The sequence below is a fragment of the Lipophrys pholis genome (genome assembly GCF_963383615.2).
Source record: "Lipophrys pholis genome assembly, chromosome: 14".
Taxonomy (NCBI): domain Eukaryota; kingdom Metazoa; phylum Chordata; class Actinopteri; order Blenniiformes; family Blenniidae; genus Lipophrys; species Lipophrys pholis.
This window is the reverse complement of record NC_137633.1, coordinates 26,279,337-26,296,355: the sequence shown is the minus strand read 5'-3', so window position 1 is coordinate 26,296,355 and position 17,019 is coordinate 26,279,337. Positions and strand designations below refer to the sequence as shown.

At 45.3% G+C, this 17,019-nt stretch overlaps 1 protein-coding gene across 3 annotated transcripts in view; it reads left to right on the top strand.

Moving 5' to 3' along the window:
• Positions 1–17,019, top strand: part of numb (NUMB endocytic adaptor protein) — a 50,638-nt gene that overhangs the window by 12,355 nt on the left and 21,264 nt on the right. For all 3 annotated transcript variants that reach the window (XM_080480840.1, XM_080480839.1, XM_080480838.1), the window contains exons 2-3: positions 11,714–11,786; positions 16,623–16,759. In XM_080480840.1, coding sequence (XP_080336966.1) covers positions 16,634–16,759 — 126 coding nt within the window. In that variant the 5' untranslated portion in view covers positions 11,714–11,786; positions 16,623–16,633. The remainder of the gene's footprint in view (positions 1–11,713; positions 11,787–16,622; positions 16,760–17,019) is intronic.

Sequence of the window (17,019 nt, the reverse complement as noted above, 5' to 3'; positions counted from 1 at the left end):
ATCCTGGTGAGAAGTGAGCGAGAGTCGTAGTACAGAAAACCAGAGTTAATCCTTGAAGTTATCTTGATAAGAGAAAATCCAGCTTCGTAGTACAGGCCTCTGGCCTCTGCTCTCTGCTGAGCTGCCTGTTCTTGATCACCACGTCGTCTGTCGTTTACACCGTCGTCTGTTGTTCAGTGTCTGTTGTTCAGTGTCTGTTGTTTACACCGTTGTCTGTTGTTTACACTGTCTGTGGTTTACACTGTCTGTGGTTTACACTGTCTGTTGTTTACACTGTGTTGTTTACGCCGACTTCCCGGCTAATATGTCATTGTTACAAGACGGTCTCACCAGACAAAATCAGTTTAGTAACAGTAATGTGGCCTGCTTGTGGGAAATTTACTGTAATCTAATTACGGTTTTTTCAAAAGTAATCCCTTACTTTACTCATTACTCAAAAAGTAATCTGATACAGTAACACATTACTGTCTATCAGTATGTGCCAGATCACAGTCGTCAGCATTGCAGCAAGGGTCTGTGAAGAGAAATGTCTGTTCTGCGAGAGCGGCGCTGTGCTGAGTCGACAGGAGGGAACAATGCTGTCGCTGTGTTTGGCTGCCTTCATGCAGCGTTTCAGCCAAGGCCACCCTCAGCTCTGAGAGCCGTGTTGACCGGGCCTCCAGAGACCTGTACTATGAAGCTGGATTTTCTCTTATCTAGATAACTTCAAGGATTAACTCTGGTTTTCTGTACTACGACTCTCGCTCACTTCTCACCAGGATAAATCACCATGGTAACTGACGCTGAAAGTCTAACCTGCTCTGGAGCAGGATATGTTATTGATGAGGTCAAAGCTCCGCCTCCTGACCAATCAGATCTCTCAGCACTGAGCTGCAGCTGAGAGATGATAAATTAATTCAGAACAATCTTTTTGACATAATAAAATAAATCCTGGTCTCTGAGGCTCTGAAGGAGGTTTTTGTTCTTGACTTGTTCCAGGTTTGTTTTTCTCCACGAGGGTTAATCTGGAATAATGAGGTTCATGATGACACCTGACAGAACTGAAGAACCATGAATTTATGGAACCAGAACTACTCGTGTCGTCAGGGTGATGAATTAATCTGGTATAATCTCACCAAGTCAGCATTAACAAGTCAGGAATATTCTGGCTTTGGCTGCAGCAGCAGTGTTGCTTTGAGCTGCTGGATGTGTTTTAATTCTTCATAATCTCTGAGAATAACTGCTCCTTCAGTAATCTGTAAACTGCTCTGCAGGGTTTCTCTGTGTGTGATTGGTCAGACGCTGCAAACTCCGCCCCTTTCACGTGAACGTGAAAAAGTAGGTCTGGGCTGAACCAGAGAGTTGATAACCTGCTTGGTAGGAACGGTGATCAGGATCGCGCACATCTGGATCAGTCAACCCAGGAAACAGAGATCCTGGATATGTTGATCAGGTTCGTAGTACAGGCCTCCAGGAGCTGTGTTGAGCCGTGTTGACCAGGCCTCCAGGAGCTGTGTTGAGCCGTGTTGACCAGGCCACTGCTGCTGGTCACTGACCCATTGTGCCCACAGTGCCGGTGCCTCCTCAGGCCTCCCAGGACTCTGCATTCTCCCTCAGTAATTAGTGCCTGGGCCTCGGCAGATCAAAGGTGTCCAGCTGATTGTGTAGCACTGGTGATTTTCCACTCGGATCCTCTGCAGCTTTCGCCTGTTTGTCGTCTTCCTCCCTGCCTGGATCTTCAAACCCTGGATTTACAACAAGAGAAAGGCACCATGTGCGTCAGCCTCATCGTTCTTGTTGTGTCCTAACACACAGCAGGACGAGGCTGTCCCGTTCTAAAACATTGTGAGCCTCTTGCGATCAGAGCGGCTGCACGAATGTGATGCAGTGAATGTTCTCATGATCAGACGGTCGGGGAAAGGTTGTGTTCAGTTCACTGCCAGATTGTCCAGCAGCCATGTGACCTGGCAAAGCTTCTCTGAGCAACACGTCCACCTCCGTCAGCCCCCATGTAGGTTTCCACATGAACTCCTGCTGGAGAGTCCAGCTTTGGTTTGAGGTGGAATCACCTGCTTCATGGTCACATGACATTGTTCTTCCAGCCAGACACTATTCCACCAACCCGGGAAAGAGCCCGACCTGCCCTGGCAGGTTCAGTTGAAGAAACCCTGAGTTTATACCCGTCTGACACTTTACTGTTAAATAACTGGGTTTTCAGTTTGTTGCCATAGTGACCGATGGTATCGGGGCTCCATTGATGAAGCTATTTATTGTGGTTGTTCAGACAAGTAACTCAAGGTTGAATTAAGCCGCGGTTCCACCGCACTTTCTGTGCCGGAGTGTCGCGGGACGGGTTTTTGTGTGGTCCGACTGACAATGTTGTGGATGGTACGGAAAGAACCCGCAGCCGCCAGCTATGATTTTCCCCTACCCCTCCGTTGAGGTACCTAGCACCGAGGAACGGGTCTGTGAGGAGGAGCGACAACGCAGCCGTCTGCTGGTTGGTAGTGACGATCGTCACTCTCGACATGGCCTCAATATTTATTTATTTTATCGGCTGTAAACCCTCCTGTTGTTGTTTACATATAGCGCTTTGCGCTCACTAGTTGATTTGTCAACTGGTTTATTGAAATGTCGGCGCGACACAACTTCATGGTCTTTTAACAAGATACAGACGTTCCTCCGTCAGGAACAGGAGGAGGAGATTCAACAGCAGCTGGACGCTGCAATGAGAAAGTTTAACCTGAGTCACAGAGAACAACTTGGACGGCCGCCGGCCGCTTCCGTCTTCTTCGCTGGACGCTCTCCGAGTCGTTCACAACCCCGCCTACATTTTTACTGTACTTTCTATGGTGGGACCGCGCGACGGACTTGAGCCTGTGTGCGCTTTGGCGTACCGTAACCTCCCACTCTGTCCTGCACCGCCATGTACTGCCCGGTGGAACAGCGGCTAGACTCAGAGTTGATTGAACTAATTCAGCTGTTCTGGAACCGTAAACTCAGTTAGAGTGAGTCGACTCAGTTTGTTGATCCTCCTTTCTGGAATACCCCCAGGTTACATTCACTCTCTCACCAGAGCAGGTTCCGTTCGCTCTCTCACCAAAGCAGGTTCCGCTCACTCTCTCACCAGAGCAGGTTCTGTTTACTCTCTCACCAGAGCAGGTTCTGTTTACTCTCTCACCAGAGCAGGTTCTGTTTACTCTCTCACCAGAAAAGGTTCAGTTTACTCTCTCACCAGAGCAGGTTACATTCACTCTCTCACCAGAGCAGGTCACTTTCACTCTCTCACCAGAGGAGGTTCCGTTTACTCTTCTCACCAAAGCAGGTCACATTCACTCTCTCACCAGGGCAGGTTACATTCACTCTCTCACCAGGGCAGGTTACATTCACTCTCTCACCAGGGCAGGTCACATTCACTCTCTCACCAGAGCAGGTCACTTTCACTCTCTCACCAGAGGAGGTTCCGTTTACTCTTCTCACCAAAGCAGGTCACATTCACTCTCTCACCAGGGCAGGTTACATTCACTCTCTCACCAGAGCAGGTTACATTCACTCTCTCACCAGGGCAGGTCACATTCACTCTCTCACCAGGGCAGGCTACATTCACTCTCTCACCAGAGCAGGTTACATTCACTCTCTCACCAGGGCAGGCTACATTCACTCTCTCACCAGAGCAGGTCACATTCACTCTCTCACCAGAGCAGGTCACATTCACTCTCTCACCAGAGCAGGTTCCGTTTATTCTCTCACCAGAGCAGATTCCGTTCACTCTCTCACCAGAGCAGCTTCCGTTCACTCTCTCACCAGAACAGGCTACATTCACTCTCTCACCAGAGCAGGTCACAGTCACTCTCTCACCAGAGCTGTTTGTTTGGTTCCTGACGTCACCACAAGCTGCTTGTCATCATGTGGACTTCATCACTGTCTGAGTCAGCCTCTCTTCCTCTGAATGCTAATGAAAGGTAGTTTAGTGTGCGTGTGTCTTGGCCTGGTCAGAGGAGCAGTGCAGTGATTGCATGTCTGTTCACTCAGCAGGAAGTTCCTGTTCTTCTCTATCCTCCCATTTGTCCTGCTGTTCGACAAATACTGCTACTGACACACACACACACACACTGACATGACACTGCGATATTATGAACAGTACTTTGACTCGTTGCTTCTCTGTGTGTTTGATTCTTGTGAATTTTTCTTTACTGCTGCTGTCGTCTCTTCCAATCATTTGTTTCTTTATCCCTCAGGCTGTTGCACTAATAAGGATTCATTTTTAAACCTGATTAAATATCGCACTTTATTTAAAAAAAAATCTAATAAAAAGCCAATGTCAGCTGAAACTGGAGTTTGCACATTTAGCATTTATAAAGTTGTTTGAATCCACTGGAATATAAAGGCTTACTTTACAATAAATTAACTGAGATTTACTGGCCCGTTGGAGACGTCACAACAGATAAAACAATCCAGTAAAATGCAGCCTTGTTCCTAGTTGGCTTTTTATGTTGATGAATCAATATTCTAGGGATACGGAGCAATCCCAACTCTGTGGGTTTGTAATCACAATAGGATAAGTGTGTGTGCATATATATATATATATATATATATATATGTGTATATATTAAACCTTAATCCTTAAAAAATACAAATGTCAAGATTCAGTGTTCATCCAGCCACCTTTTTCAGTTCTGTGTTTGTTTTTGATTCGACTCCAGACACAGAAAAATCTTCAAGCCTGAAGTGAAGTTTCTTAGTGACATTTGAGTGCTGTCCACACCTGCACCAGCACCTTTTCACCTTCAGCTAGATTTGTTAGAAAAAGAGTGGCTGCATGAATTTAAAATCAGCTTTTTCTCATTTCAAACCTTGTTTTCTGAAGTGTGATGAGCTTTCAGATCAGCCTGTATGAACCCTTTGGGTGTGGCACATGCTGACACATTTAGTTTCTTCCACTGGCGGGTCTCTGTGACGTCACCTCCTGTATGTGTCTGCGGCTCTTTGTCTCCTCGGTCTTCCTGTTTGTCTGTTTGGATACGAGTCTTGTCAAATGTGTACGTGATGCTTGACATGTCAAAGTGTGTGTGAGTGTCAGGAGGCGCAAACCTCTGGAGGTGTCTCCAGACGACGGTGGGCAGGCGGAGCAGAGTGACAGGCCTTCATCCCCTTTCACACACTCCGGTTCCACATGAGCAAACAAACTGTCTTTATGGCTCCTGATCCTCGGAGAGCATTGTGTTTCATCTACCTTTTCTGTCTCAGCTTTTGCTTTGGGCTGCCAGCTCGTTCGCATGCTGAGTGGTAACTAACACTATTGGAACATGTTTGTGTCGGCCTTCTAATCACAGTTAACTTCACATCATTCTCAACTATGAGAAACTGAGCATCACCACAGGAACGCCACTTCTTTACCCTCTCCTTTTTACTACAACAGCTCTACAGCTGTTTGTGCTAAGTAATTTCTCTAATGCCTAAATGGAAGTTTTAGTCCCTGTCCTCACGAGCCAAAACAATCTTTTTTCTCCCCGGTGTTCTCCCCAAACAATTCTGTCCACATGGCTCAACACGAGGCTTCAGGGCCTGTAGTACATATGCCAGGGCTTTAGGGGCGCTGTGACTCACCAAATACACCAAAAAACGCAGAAGAAGACATGGAGCACATAGAAATTTAGAACTAGACTCTCCTCATAGACTTCTACATAACTCTGAGTTCTATAGGTCTGTGCTCCTGCTGCTAGCGTCAGTAGCTTCTGCAGCGCCACCTGGAGCATGTCGTCCGCCATTTTTGTGGTTATTAGATGACATCATGGACTGCGGTGGGGGGGGTTGGGCGATTATGTAATCTATTTTTCCACAGATGATTGTCTTAGCAGTCCACACCTCACAGCCGAGCCGGGGTTTTAGAGTTTCTCCACTCTGGGACCCGTGTTCAACCAAAAAAAACAACCCAAAAAACATTTTGGGGGCGCCGAAACTAAAATGCCGCCTCTTGTGGATGATCGGCCAAAAGCAGTGCGTTTACATGAAACGGCGTTCTCGTGTGGAACATGCTCAGATTCAAATGTGTCAACAGATTAAAGTGGAGGCAGATCATTTGTTGAGCTAGGCTCTCATTTTGTTATGATTTGCTATATGCTACATGTGTTTTATTATAGTTTTTGTTTACAAGTTGTCAATGGCAACGCTGATCAATCATGTGACTAATGCTGATCTAATTGCTGATGTGCAACACATGCGTAAATAAATATGGTGTGTGCCCGGTGTGGGCGATCACAAAAGAGGAAATACGTGTCTGTGCTGTGTCTTATGCCACGCTGAGAAAAGGACTCTGCTAACATCATTGTTGTTACGAGCTGCATTATCTTCACACACCAGGTGGGATCACACTGTCTCCGGGTAAATGATATCCCACTTGCCTTGGCCCCATCCACACCACAACGCTGTTTCATGTCACCATCGTTTTAGTTCCATCATCCCCATGGGGCAGCGTTTTAGGAGCCTGAAAACTTCTTTTTTTTGGAAAACGGGTGCCAGTGTGAAGAATTTGGGATGTTTCTGATTCCTATGTTGCCGCCTGTCTTCTGTAAGCTGTCGGACTGGTAGTATTGCTGTGACAGTGTCCTATTCTCAGACATCGTATGAGTTACGGTCCTTGTCTTCTGGGCTACATTAACAGAAAAGAGACGGATCAGAGGAACTGAAGGGTCTCTAACATCTTACAGAGTAGAAGAGTTAGCAAAAACACTGAGTGGTGCGTTTTGACACTGGAGGTTGTCGGCGCTGATGAGAAGGGCAACATGTGAAACTGAACTGAAGGTTTCACTCTGCTTTGTTAGATCTTGTTGAATTATATAGCGCCTTGTATTGGTGGTGAAAATGAAAGCATTATTTTCCAGTGGGAGGCAGGGGCTTGGCAGCAGGCCGTTTCTCAGCAGTAGTGACGGGGTTTCAAACTACAGACTGGAGCAGAGGAAGAACTCTGTGTTCACCAGCCCAAACCATGTATGACAACCTTAAACACATTACTTAATAGCTGACACCATTGTTCTCTGCATCCGCCGCTCTGCAGGAAGCGTCTGTTGTGATGTTGGATGGCTGAGGGTGAGGCAGCCGCCATCTTTAACTGGTTTGTGTTGGACTGGCAGTGACGGCGAACGAGTTGGATCAGTTTGTAGTGAAATCCTCATCTTGTCGTGACCAATGAATGCAGGCCAACTTCACAAATTCATCTAATTTTAGTTTCTGAGGTTTATTGTTTTTGAAGAGATGGATTCATTTCTTTTATTGAGGTCATAAAGATGTGATCAGTCTGAATCTCACTGTTGGACAGGAAGAGAAAGAGAGAATTACATGTGAAAAATTCTAGTTTATGTGTTTTACTTTTCTTTGACACAGATGGAGAGATTAAGGAACAATAATCTCACACTTGACATGAAACCTGCGAAAATGTATTTCTGGTATTATTACGTTTGCCGATAATTGTTTATTTTTAAACATGTATGAGTACTCGCTTTTCCTGTGGTGCAGATATTCCCAAAGTCTTGAACAATAATACATCCACCCCCATACTCTGTACATGTCCACACTTATAGGCACCGTGTGCATATTTTTCTATTATGTTGTATTGTTTGCTTTTTTTAGTTCCTGCTATGTGTGCTTCTTTCTCTGTACTATCCTGTTGTACCACTGCAAATTTCTCCACATGCGAGATAAATAAAGGGATATCTTATCTTATCTTATAATGAAAAGCTTCGGGTCTACAGCCAACCCTAAAATCCATAATCTGAACAAAAAACTGAATTTAGATGAATCATTGAAGATCATCTAACATGTTACTCATCCCACAGCAGCGCCACATTGATAGATGTCAAAATATTTCATATTTGTCAAATACTGCTATTAAATGTTTTTAGAACTGTACATTAACGTGTTATGAACAACAGCAAATTGGGAGGGAGAGAGAGTGTTCTGGTTTCAGCTCTGAATCACCAGAATACTCCTCCGTTGTCTGTCTCTGTGTAAACAGGGAGAACTGAAGTTTTCTGAAACGTACAATACTGCCATTGTTGTTAGAATGTTGCTGTCTGCGTGTGAAACTTGGCTGAAAGGAAAACGTGAAAACGATGCCGTCTCCAGTCAGTCACTGTGGTGTAAACAGGAGGTCTCCCACTCCTTGTGCTGGAAAATACTTTAGAATACGAGATGGTGCGTTTGATGAAAGATGGGCTGTGTAACTGAGCACGTTGCTACCACATTTAAATCCCCACGTTAAACTCCAAGTCATCAATAACTCCCCACTAGACTTCCCAGTGAAACATGGTATATCATCAGAGACAGCCTCATACGGGGATGAATCTGGCAAAACATCTCCAATAATCCAATCCCCTAAAATAAAGCAATAAAATTCACAGGTTTAACTTGTGACCAGGAAGTTAAAGGAGTTGACTGTAATCTAACGCTGCACCGTGCCAGAGGCGTCTACAGCCTCTGTTTGCCCCCGGAGCACTTATGTTACTTTTGGGTTATTACTCTATTGTAGGAGCCAGTGGTGCCGTCTGTGGCTCAGCTGGCACCAAGTCCAGATTCTGAAATGGTTCACTGTCAGTTCTGGGTCAGAGTGAGTTCTGCTGGACAAGGTAAATATTTTATATGATGTTCAGCAAAGCTCTGCATTATGATCCACAATCTTATCTCATCTTTCTTCCTCTGAGATTCTGCAAATGTGCTAATACTCACCTTTTTGTTGTGAGTCAACTTTAAACGGGATTAATAGATCATGTATTAACAGCACCTGCTGAGGTCTGGTGAATGTTTAACGTGGGTTGTTTCCTCACGTCGGTTCAGGGAAAATACCCCGTGTGCCTCTGCCTGCTAGAACTCTTTCACCTGGAGCTTACACTACGACCCATGATAAATTATACCAGGATATCTCTGTTACCTGGAATAACATACCTAGATTAACATATCAGGATATCTCGGTTACCTGGATTAACATACCAGGATTAACATACCAGGATATCTGGTTTACCTGGATTAACATATCTGAGGCCTGTACTAGGAAGCTGGATTTTCTCTTATCAAGGTAACTTCAAGGATTAACTCTGGTTTTCTCTTATCCAGATATCTTCAAGGATTAACTCTGGTTTTCTGTACTACGACTCTCGCTCACTTCTCACCAGGATAAATCACCTGGTAACTGACTCTGAAAGTCTAACCTGCTCTGGAGCAGGATATGTTCTTGATAAGAGGTCAAAGCTCCGCCTCCTGACCAATCAGATCTCTTGGTAAATGCCCCGCCCATTCTTAAATGATGGTGATTAGTGGGCAGGTTCAGCACTGAGCTGCAGCTGAGAGATGATAAATTAATTCAGAACAATCTCTTTGACATAATAAAATAAATCCTGGTCTCTGAGGCTCTGAAGGAGGTTTTTCTTCTTGACTTGTTCCAAGTTTGTTTTTCTCCACGAGGGTTAATCTGGAATAATGAGGTTCATGATCACACCTGACAGAACTGCAGAACCTTGAATTTATGGAACCAGAACTACTCGTGTCGTCAGGGTGATGAATTAATATTCCAACACAAAACGCAAGAGAAACTATAAATAAAATAATAATTAATGTGCTCTAATCTCACCAAGTCAGCATTAACAAGTCAGGAATGTTCTGACTTTGGCTGCAGCAGCAGTGTTGCTTTTATCTGGGTGGACGTGTTTTAATTCGTTATAATCTCAGAGAATAACTGCTCCTTCAGTAATCTGTAAACTGCGCTGAAGGATTTCTCTGTGTGTGTGATTGGTCAGACGCTGCAAACTCTGCCCCTTTTATGTGAACGCGCACAGGTAGGTCTGGGTTGAACCAGCGAGTTGATGACCTGCTCGCTAGTAACGGTGGTCAGGATCGCGCACATCTGGATAAGTCAACCCAGGAAACAGAGATCCTGGATATGTTGATCAGGTTCGTAGTACAGGCCTCCGAGATATCCTGCTATGTTAATCCAGGTAACAGAGATATCCAGTTACCTGGATTAACATACCAGGATATTTCTGTTGCCTGGATTAACATACCGGGATATCTCTGTTACCTAGATTAATATACCTGGATTAACATACCGGGATATCTCTGTTCCCTTGATTAATATACCTGGATTAACATACCATGATATCTCTGTTCCCTTGATTAATATACCTAGATTAACATACCATGATCTCTCTTGTTACCTTGATTAATATACCTGGAATAACGTACCAGGATATCTCTGTGGCACACCACAAACAGGGCACCAGTCCCTCACAGGGAAATGACAGAAATACAAACTACACCTTCATCTTCATAGCCGTGTGTGAGTGAGCGACCTGTCAGCTCAGTGCACTGTGTTGTCAGTTGTAGTTTATGAGACGACAGCTCGGTGGAAACCAGAATGGACACTGACTGTGTGTGAATCATGGCTCAGCCACGGCTGAGGGGAGACTGTACAGTGCCAGGTTATTGCCCCTCCCAGTGCCAGGGTATTGCCCCTGCCGTTTAAATGTGGCCCCAGCTGCTGCCCTAAGTGATGTGTGACACACACACACACAGAATTTCTGGAGAGCGGAGAACCTTATATCCCCTTGGCAGCAGTTGACTGTCTCAACCCTCACCTCAGCCAGTGGTGCTCTCAGGAAACGGGGGTCATCACATGTTTGAAGCAGGGAACAGACTGAAGGACTGAAATAGTTCAGTGGCAAACAGGGAGCCAGTGAGTTGTGCAAACAGGAGCCAGGACTCCTATTCCCACCATTTCCTTCCTTTTGTGGAGTACCACCCATTTGTTCCCGGTCCCAATCTTTCTCTCTCTTTGGCAATCATTCTGACATTTGGCTCATTCTGAACCTGGGTGATTTCTCAAAATAGATCTTTCATAGAGACAAAAAGACTGACGCATTTTTCTGCTGACATATTGCCAGTTTCAATTGGATCCATTTGCTCTGGAGGTTATCAATACGTTCTATGCTCGGCTAATGGTTTACGGTGCAATGCAGCAAAAATCAAGTTTAATGGCAGGTCAAGACAAAGCAGTCTGTTGGGAATAGTTTTGCTCTTCTTCAGGTGATTATTCAGATCACAATATCAAGATACGACCACAACAACCAAATATCCTGATCGTCTGATAATCGGGTCCAGCCATTATATTTTACATGGACACAGGCCAACTAATAAAAGGTATTTGGCAGCTACCTTCAGCTGTATTGCAGTTACACAGTCACAGAAAAAAAAATCTCAGATCATTTACTAGATGTTTGTGAATTAAGATTAATAACCAGAGCACATACTTTTACTTTTTCAGATCTTTAAACTTTAGGGCGGGGCAAGAGAAGTCATGGTACGATACATGCCTCGATACTTGGTCACGGTACGATACATGCCTCGGTACTTTGTCACAGTATGACACATGCCTCGATACTTGGTCACGGTATGATACATGCCTTGGTACTTGGTCACAGTACGACACATACCTCGGTACTTTGTCATGGTACAATACATGCCTCGGTACTTGATCACAGAACGATACATGCCTCGATACATGGGTTGTCATACGAGATGTACCTCAATACTCAATATTCATTTAAAAAATATCATTAAATATTACTATTGTTGCACAGCCATATTGGATCTCTACAAATCGCTCACAAAGTGTTGTATGACCTCATCGTATGTCGTATACTTTGGTATGTATGTATTTTGTATGCTGAGTGTTTGTTTCTGCCACCAGGTCTTGGAGGGGTTCTGCAACTTTCCCTGGAGCTAAACTGGAGACGCTCAAAGAAAAGACACTTACACTTAAGGTAAAAGGCAAAAAAACGACTTCTGCATGATCAGTCGTGTTAACAGTTATTTGGATCAGCCCTAACATAAAGACCACCGACCGATGAATTGAACAGCTGCGACGTGTTCATTAGTTTCTCCGGTTGCTTTCACACCAGGACAGTCTTGGACTTCTTCAGATTTCAGCTGTTAACTTTATTTATTTACTACCCAGAATGCACTGCGCTCTATGTACAGTGGGGCAAAAAAGTATTTAGTCAGCCACCCATTGTGCGAGTTCTCCCACTTAGAATGATGAGAGGCCTGTAAGTTTCATCATAGGTACACCTCAACTATGAGAGACTAAATGAGAAAAAAGAATCCAGAAAATCACATTGTCTGATTTTTAAAGAATTTATTTGCAAATTATGGTGGAAAATAAGTGTTTAGTCAAAACCAAAAGTTCATCTCAATACTTTGTTATATACCCTTTGTTAGCAATGACAGAGGTCAAACGTTTCCTGTAGGTCTTCACAAGGTTTCCACAGTGTTGCTGGTACTTTGGTCCAGTCCTCCAGGCAGAGCTCCTCTAGAGCAGTGATGTTTTGGGGCTGACGCTGGGCAACACAGACTTTCAACTCCCTCCACAGATTTTCTATGGGGTTGAGATCTGGAGCCTGGCGAGGCCACTCAAGGACCTTGAAATGCTTCTTCTGAAACCGCTCCTTCGTTGCCCCGGCGATGTGTTTGAGATCATTGTCGTGCTGAAAGACCCAGCCAGGTTTCATCCTCGATGCCCTCTCTGATGGAAGGAGGTTTTCACCCCAAATCTCACGATACACGGCCCCATTCGTTCTTTCCTTCACACGGATCAGTCGTCCTGGTCCCTTTGCAGAAAAGCAGCCCCAAAGCATGATGTTTCCACCCCCATGCTTCACAGTAGGTCTGGGGTTCTTTGGAGGCAACTCGGCATTCTTTCTCCTCCAAACACGACAAGTTGAGTTTTTACCAAAAAGTTCTATTTTGGTTTCATCTGACATTCTCCCAATCCTCTTCTGGATCGTCCAAATGCTCTGGAGCAAACTTCAGACGGGCCTGGACATGTCCTGGCTTGGGTTAGGGGGACTCGTCTGGCACTGCAGGATGTGAGTCCCTGGCGGCGTGGTGTGTTACTGATGGTAGCCTTTGTCACTTTGGTCCCAGCTCTCTGCAGGTCATTCACTAGTTCCCCCCGTGTGCTTCGGGGACTTCTGCTCACCGTTCTTGTGATCATTTTGACCCCACGGGGTGAGACATTGTGGAGCCCCAGATCGAGGGAGATTATCAGTGACAGTTGATTTCTTCACACCAAGCTGCTTACCTATTGCAGATTCAGGATCCCAGCCTGGTGCAGGTCTGCAAATTTGCTTCTGGTGTCCTTTGACGGTGCTTTGGTCTCGGCCACAGAGGAGTTTGGAGTGTGACTGTTTGAGGTTGTGGACAGGCGTCTTTTATACTGATAACCAGTTCAGACAGGTGCCATTAAGACAGGTAACGAGTGGAGGACAGAGGAGCCTCTTAAAGAAGACGTTACAGGTCTGTGAGAGCCAGAAATCCTGCTTGTTTGTACGTGACCAAATACTTATTTTACCATGTAATTTACCATTTCATCAATTAATTCATTAAAAATCCTACAATGTGATTTCCTGGATTCTTCCCCCAATTCTGTCTCTCATAGTTGAGGTATACCTATGATGAAAATTACAGGCCTCTCATCTTTTTATGTGGGAGAACTCGCACAATTGGTGGTTGACTAAATACTTTTTTGCCCCACTGTACGTCAGGTTAGGGCTGGGCAATATGGCCTCAAATCAGTATCACGATATGTTGAGCAGTTCACCTCGATAACGATAAATGGACGATAACTCCTCCACTGAGCAAAACAATGTTTGGCCACTAGATGTGGCAGTTATATTGATAGTATGACTCCCCTGGACCTATTTACTGCCACTTTAAAGGACTGTCAAACTACACTGTCTGAAAATAAATGAAGAAAATACAAATTAAATACTTTTAGTTAAGATTTATTGAAGAGCTGATAAGCACCGATTACTTGAAATGAGAACGACTGAATACATTTAAAAGTATAAAATAACTTAAATTTCCTGCAAACACAAAGTAATAAATACAATCTCTTATGAACAAATTCTAAATATGGATATTTATACATTATTTATACATTCAAGTTGTCAAGAGACCAGAGCATGAACTTAGGGCTCAGGTCTGTACTGCACCTGAAAACACGGGATTTCTCCAGTTATATGAAAAAAGGCCTATCTCACCTAATTCTCCTGAAAAAAGTGACATATTTGGTGTTAAAATGAGTTTTCACGTGGAGCCCCGAGGACAGTGTGTTGCTATGCGTCGCTCTGCCGGCGATGGAGGCGTGGCTTACCGCAGCTCTGTCACTCCGCCCGCTGATTACAAGTATGATGAATCAGACGATCAAAGAGGAGTTACTTCGATCGCCTCTCAAGCCGTTATCTGCTTCATAATGTTTATCGTCTCAAATACTCAGTCCTTGAATAGAACATTATTTCCTGATATGCCTGCCATTTTCTTTTTTCGATTGGCCGATTGTGGGCGCCATGTGATTCAGCGAGGGGGGGCGGGGGGGGGATCATAGAGCTATAGAGGAGAGATAGATCTACGTATTTAGAATGCATAGAAACTGATTGATCATGAATCGTACACAAATTAATAAAAAAAAGCGTTTTTTAACGGCTCCAACCGCTCACCGAGCGCGGCCGACAACATCACGTTTAGTTTTCATCATAAATCTGGTTTTACTTGGCCTGTCAACCCGATTTAAAGACTGGCATGAAGCTTAGAATGTGCTCTGACCAGATCTGGTGAAACTGAGTCTCGGCACGCAAGCACCGTCCCGCTACGTCATCGTAAACGAGGCATGTGAAACGTACGCTGCACAAGTGTTTTAAAACACTGAATATACCGAAGTTGTCACAATGACGTCGGTAAATTTCGGTATTGGTAATTTTTCGGTTTATCACCCAGGCCTACCCCAGATCCTCTTGCTCTGTCTGCTGGGAAGTCCGCAGAGAGTCATTTGCAAGTGAACCGAGACCCAGGTTTTCAAGTTGACCAGAGTTCACTTGTTTGATCTGGATCAGAATTCAGGAAGCCTTCACACCTGGAACTGGACTTTTCCTGAAAGTCCCTGAAGTGAAATCTGGTCCGGATCAAACAGTGCTGGTGTCAACGTGCCCTAAGTAATTTTTAAAGCAGTGACAGAGTGATAGCGACCCGGGTGGTTCGGCCCAGCTGATGCTGCGCCAGTGCTTCACTTGATGCTGAATACTTGGTAGCAGGAAACCTACACAGTCCAAGGGTTCATCATGTTGTGGCCCATCGGAGTGTTTGCAGACAGCATGCCGCTCCAAAATGTCATCCTGAATAGACTTCATTTAGGTCAACCCCCCCAACATGTACCACTGTGAATTGTGCAGAATGCCCCCTCCAGGGGTTAATGACGGGGCAGATGGATGCTGCTGCTTCTCTTCAACTTCAACTGTGATGATCGATATCAGACAGCTGGAATCAATTCTCGCCCCGAGCAGTAACAGTAGTTGTCTGCTCTGTTTCCTGAAAGTCTGTTGCTACATATTATATTCCTATTGGTACTCATCAGAACCTCACCATTAAAGATGCCTAAATCTAAACTGCTCTGACCTCTGACCTTTGACCGCTGACCAACACTGCGCCCAGACACCGCTCCCGCCACCACGGGCCGACACACTCCCCGACCTCGTGGCCCAACAGCGTGGCCCGACACTGCTCCCACCACTGCGGCTCCTTACCGCGACCCAGCACCGCGGCCAACTCCTCTACACCACGGCCTGCTCCCCTACACCGTGGCTGACTCCCCTAAACCGTGGCCGTCTCCCTACGCCACGGCCCGCTCCCCTACACCACGGCTAGCTCCCTACACCACGGCCCGCTCCCCTACACCGCGTACACAGCGAAGTTAGCAGTGTGCTAGCAGGCGGCTAAATAGACGGAGTTAGCAGTGTGCTAGCAGGTGGCTAATGAAGCGGAGTTAGCCGTGTGCTAGCAGGCGGCTAATGAAGCGGAGTTAGCAGTGTGCTTGCAGGCGGCTAATGAAGCGGAGTTTGCTGTGTCCTTGCAGGCGGCTAATGAAGCGGAGTTAGCAGGTGGCTAATGAAGCGGAGTTAGCAGTGTGCTAGCAGGTGGCTAATGATGCGGAATTAGCCGTGTGCTAGCAGGTGGCTAATGAAGCGGAGTCACTAGTCTGCTAGCAGGCAGCTAATGAAGCGAAGTTAGCAGTTTGCTCGCAGGCGGCTAACAGCAGCTTCCTTGCTGCAGGCCTGACTGACGGCTCACCGTGGAGCTCCAGCTTGTCCACAACAGAGGAAATATCTTCCTTCTCCAAGAGCTGATAGATTGTAATGAATTGGTCCTTAATGATGACAAATCATCCCTGAAAAGTTCATTCGGTTGAATAGTTTTAGTGAATAGTTGTTAAAATACATAATGCAAACCAATAAATAAATAAATACACGCTGACAAAAACATAACCTTTCGTTGGCGAAGGTAATGAAGTATTGAGGTGTTCATTGGAAGGTTTTACCTTCAAGAATGTTTCTGCTCTAAAGCTGTGTGTTGGTCAGACTGAGAGCAGCTGATCGGCGTTCGTCTACTAAAACAGTACTTACAGGAACAAAGTACTCTGGGAATTAAATTATTCTGTCATTTTTATGACATTCCTTCGTCTTTCACCTATTTTTTGTGCTTTTGCTGCTGTTGTCAGGAAGGTTTTTACTCAGGGGGGTAATGAAGGTGTCTGTGGTCTCTCACAGGGAGCTCAGCGATGAACAAGCTACGGCAGAGCTTCCGTCGGAAGAAAGACGTGTACGTACCGGAGTCCAGCCGGCCGCATCAGTGGCAGACGGACGAGGAGGCAGTCCGCAGTGGGAAATGTAGCTTCGCAGTGAAGGTAAGTCTCAACTCTCCTTCACACAGAAACACTCTGGGTGCGTCCTAATAGCCCCTCCTATCTCTTTTCCTATCTACTTTCCTATCCACTTCTCCTATCCACTTGGTGTTTAAGAGGCGGCCATGACAAGGAGCATTGGAATTCTCACTAAGCTAAGGAAAGGAGGCTCAATGCTTCCTTTAGAACCTCCTTTAGTCTCGGAAACACTGATGCTTCCGTTAGAACCTCCTTTAGCCTAGGAACCACTGATGCTTCCTTTA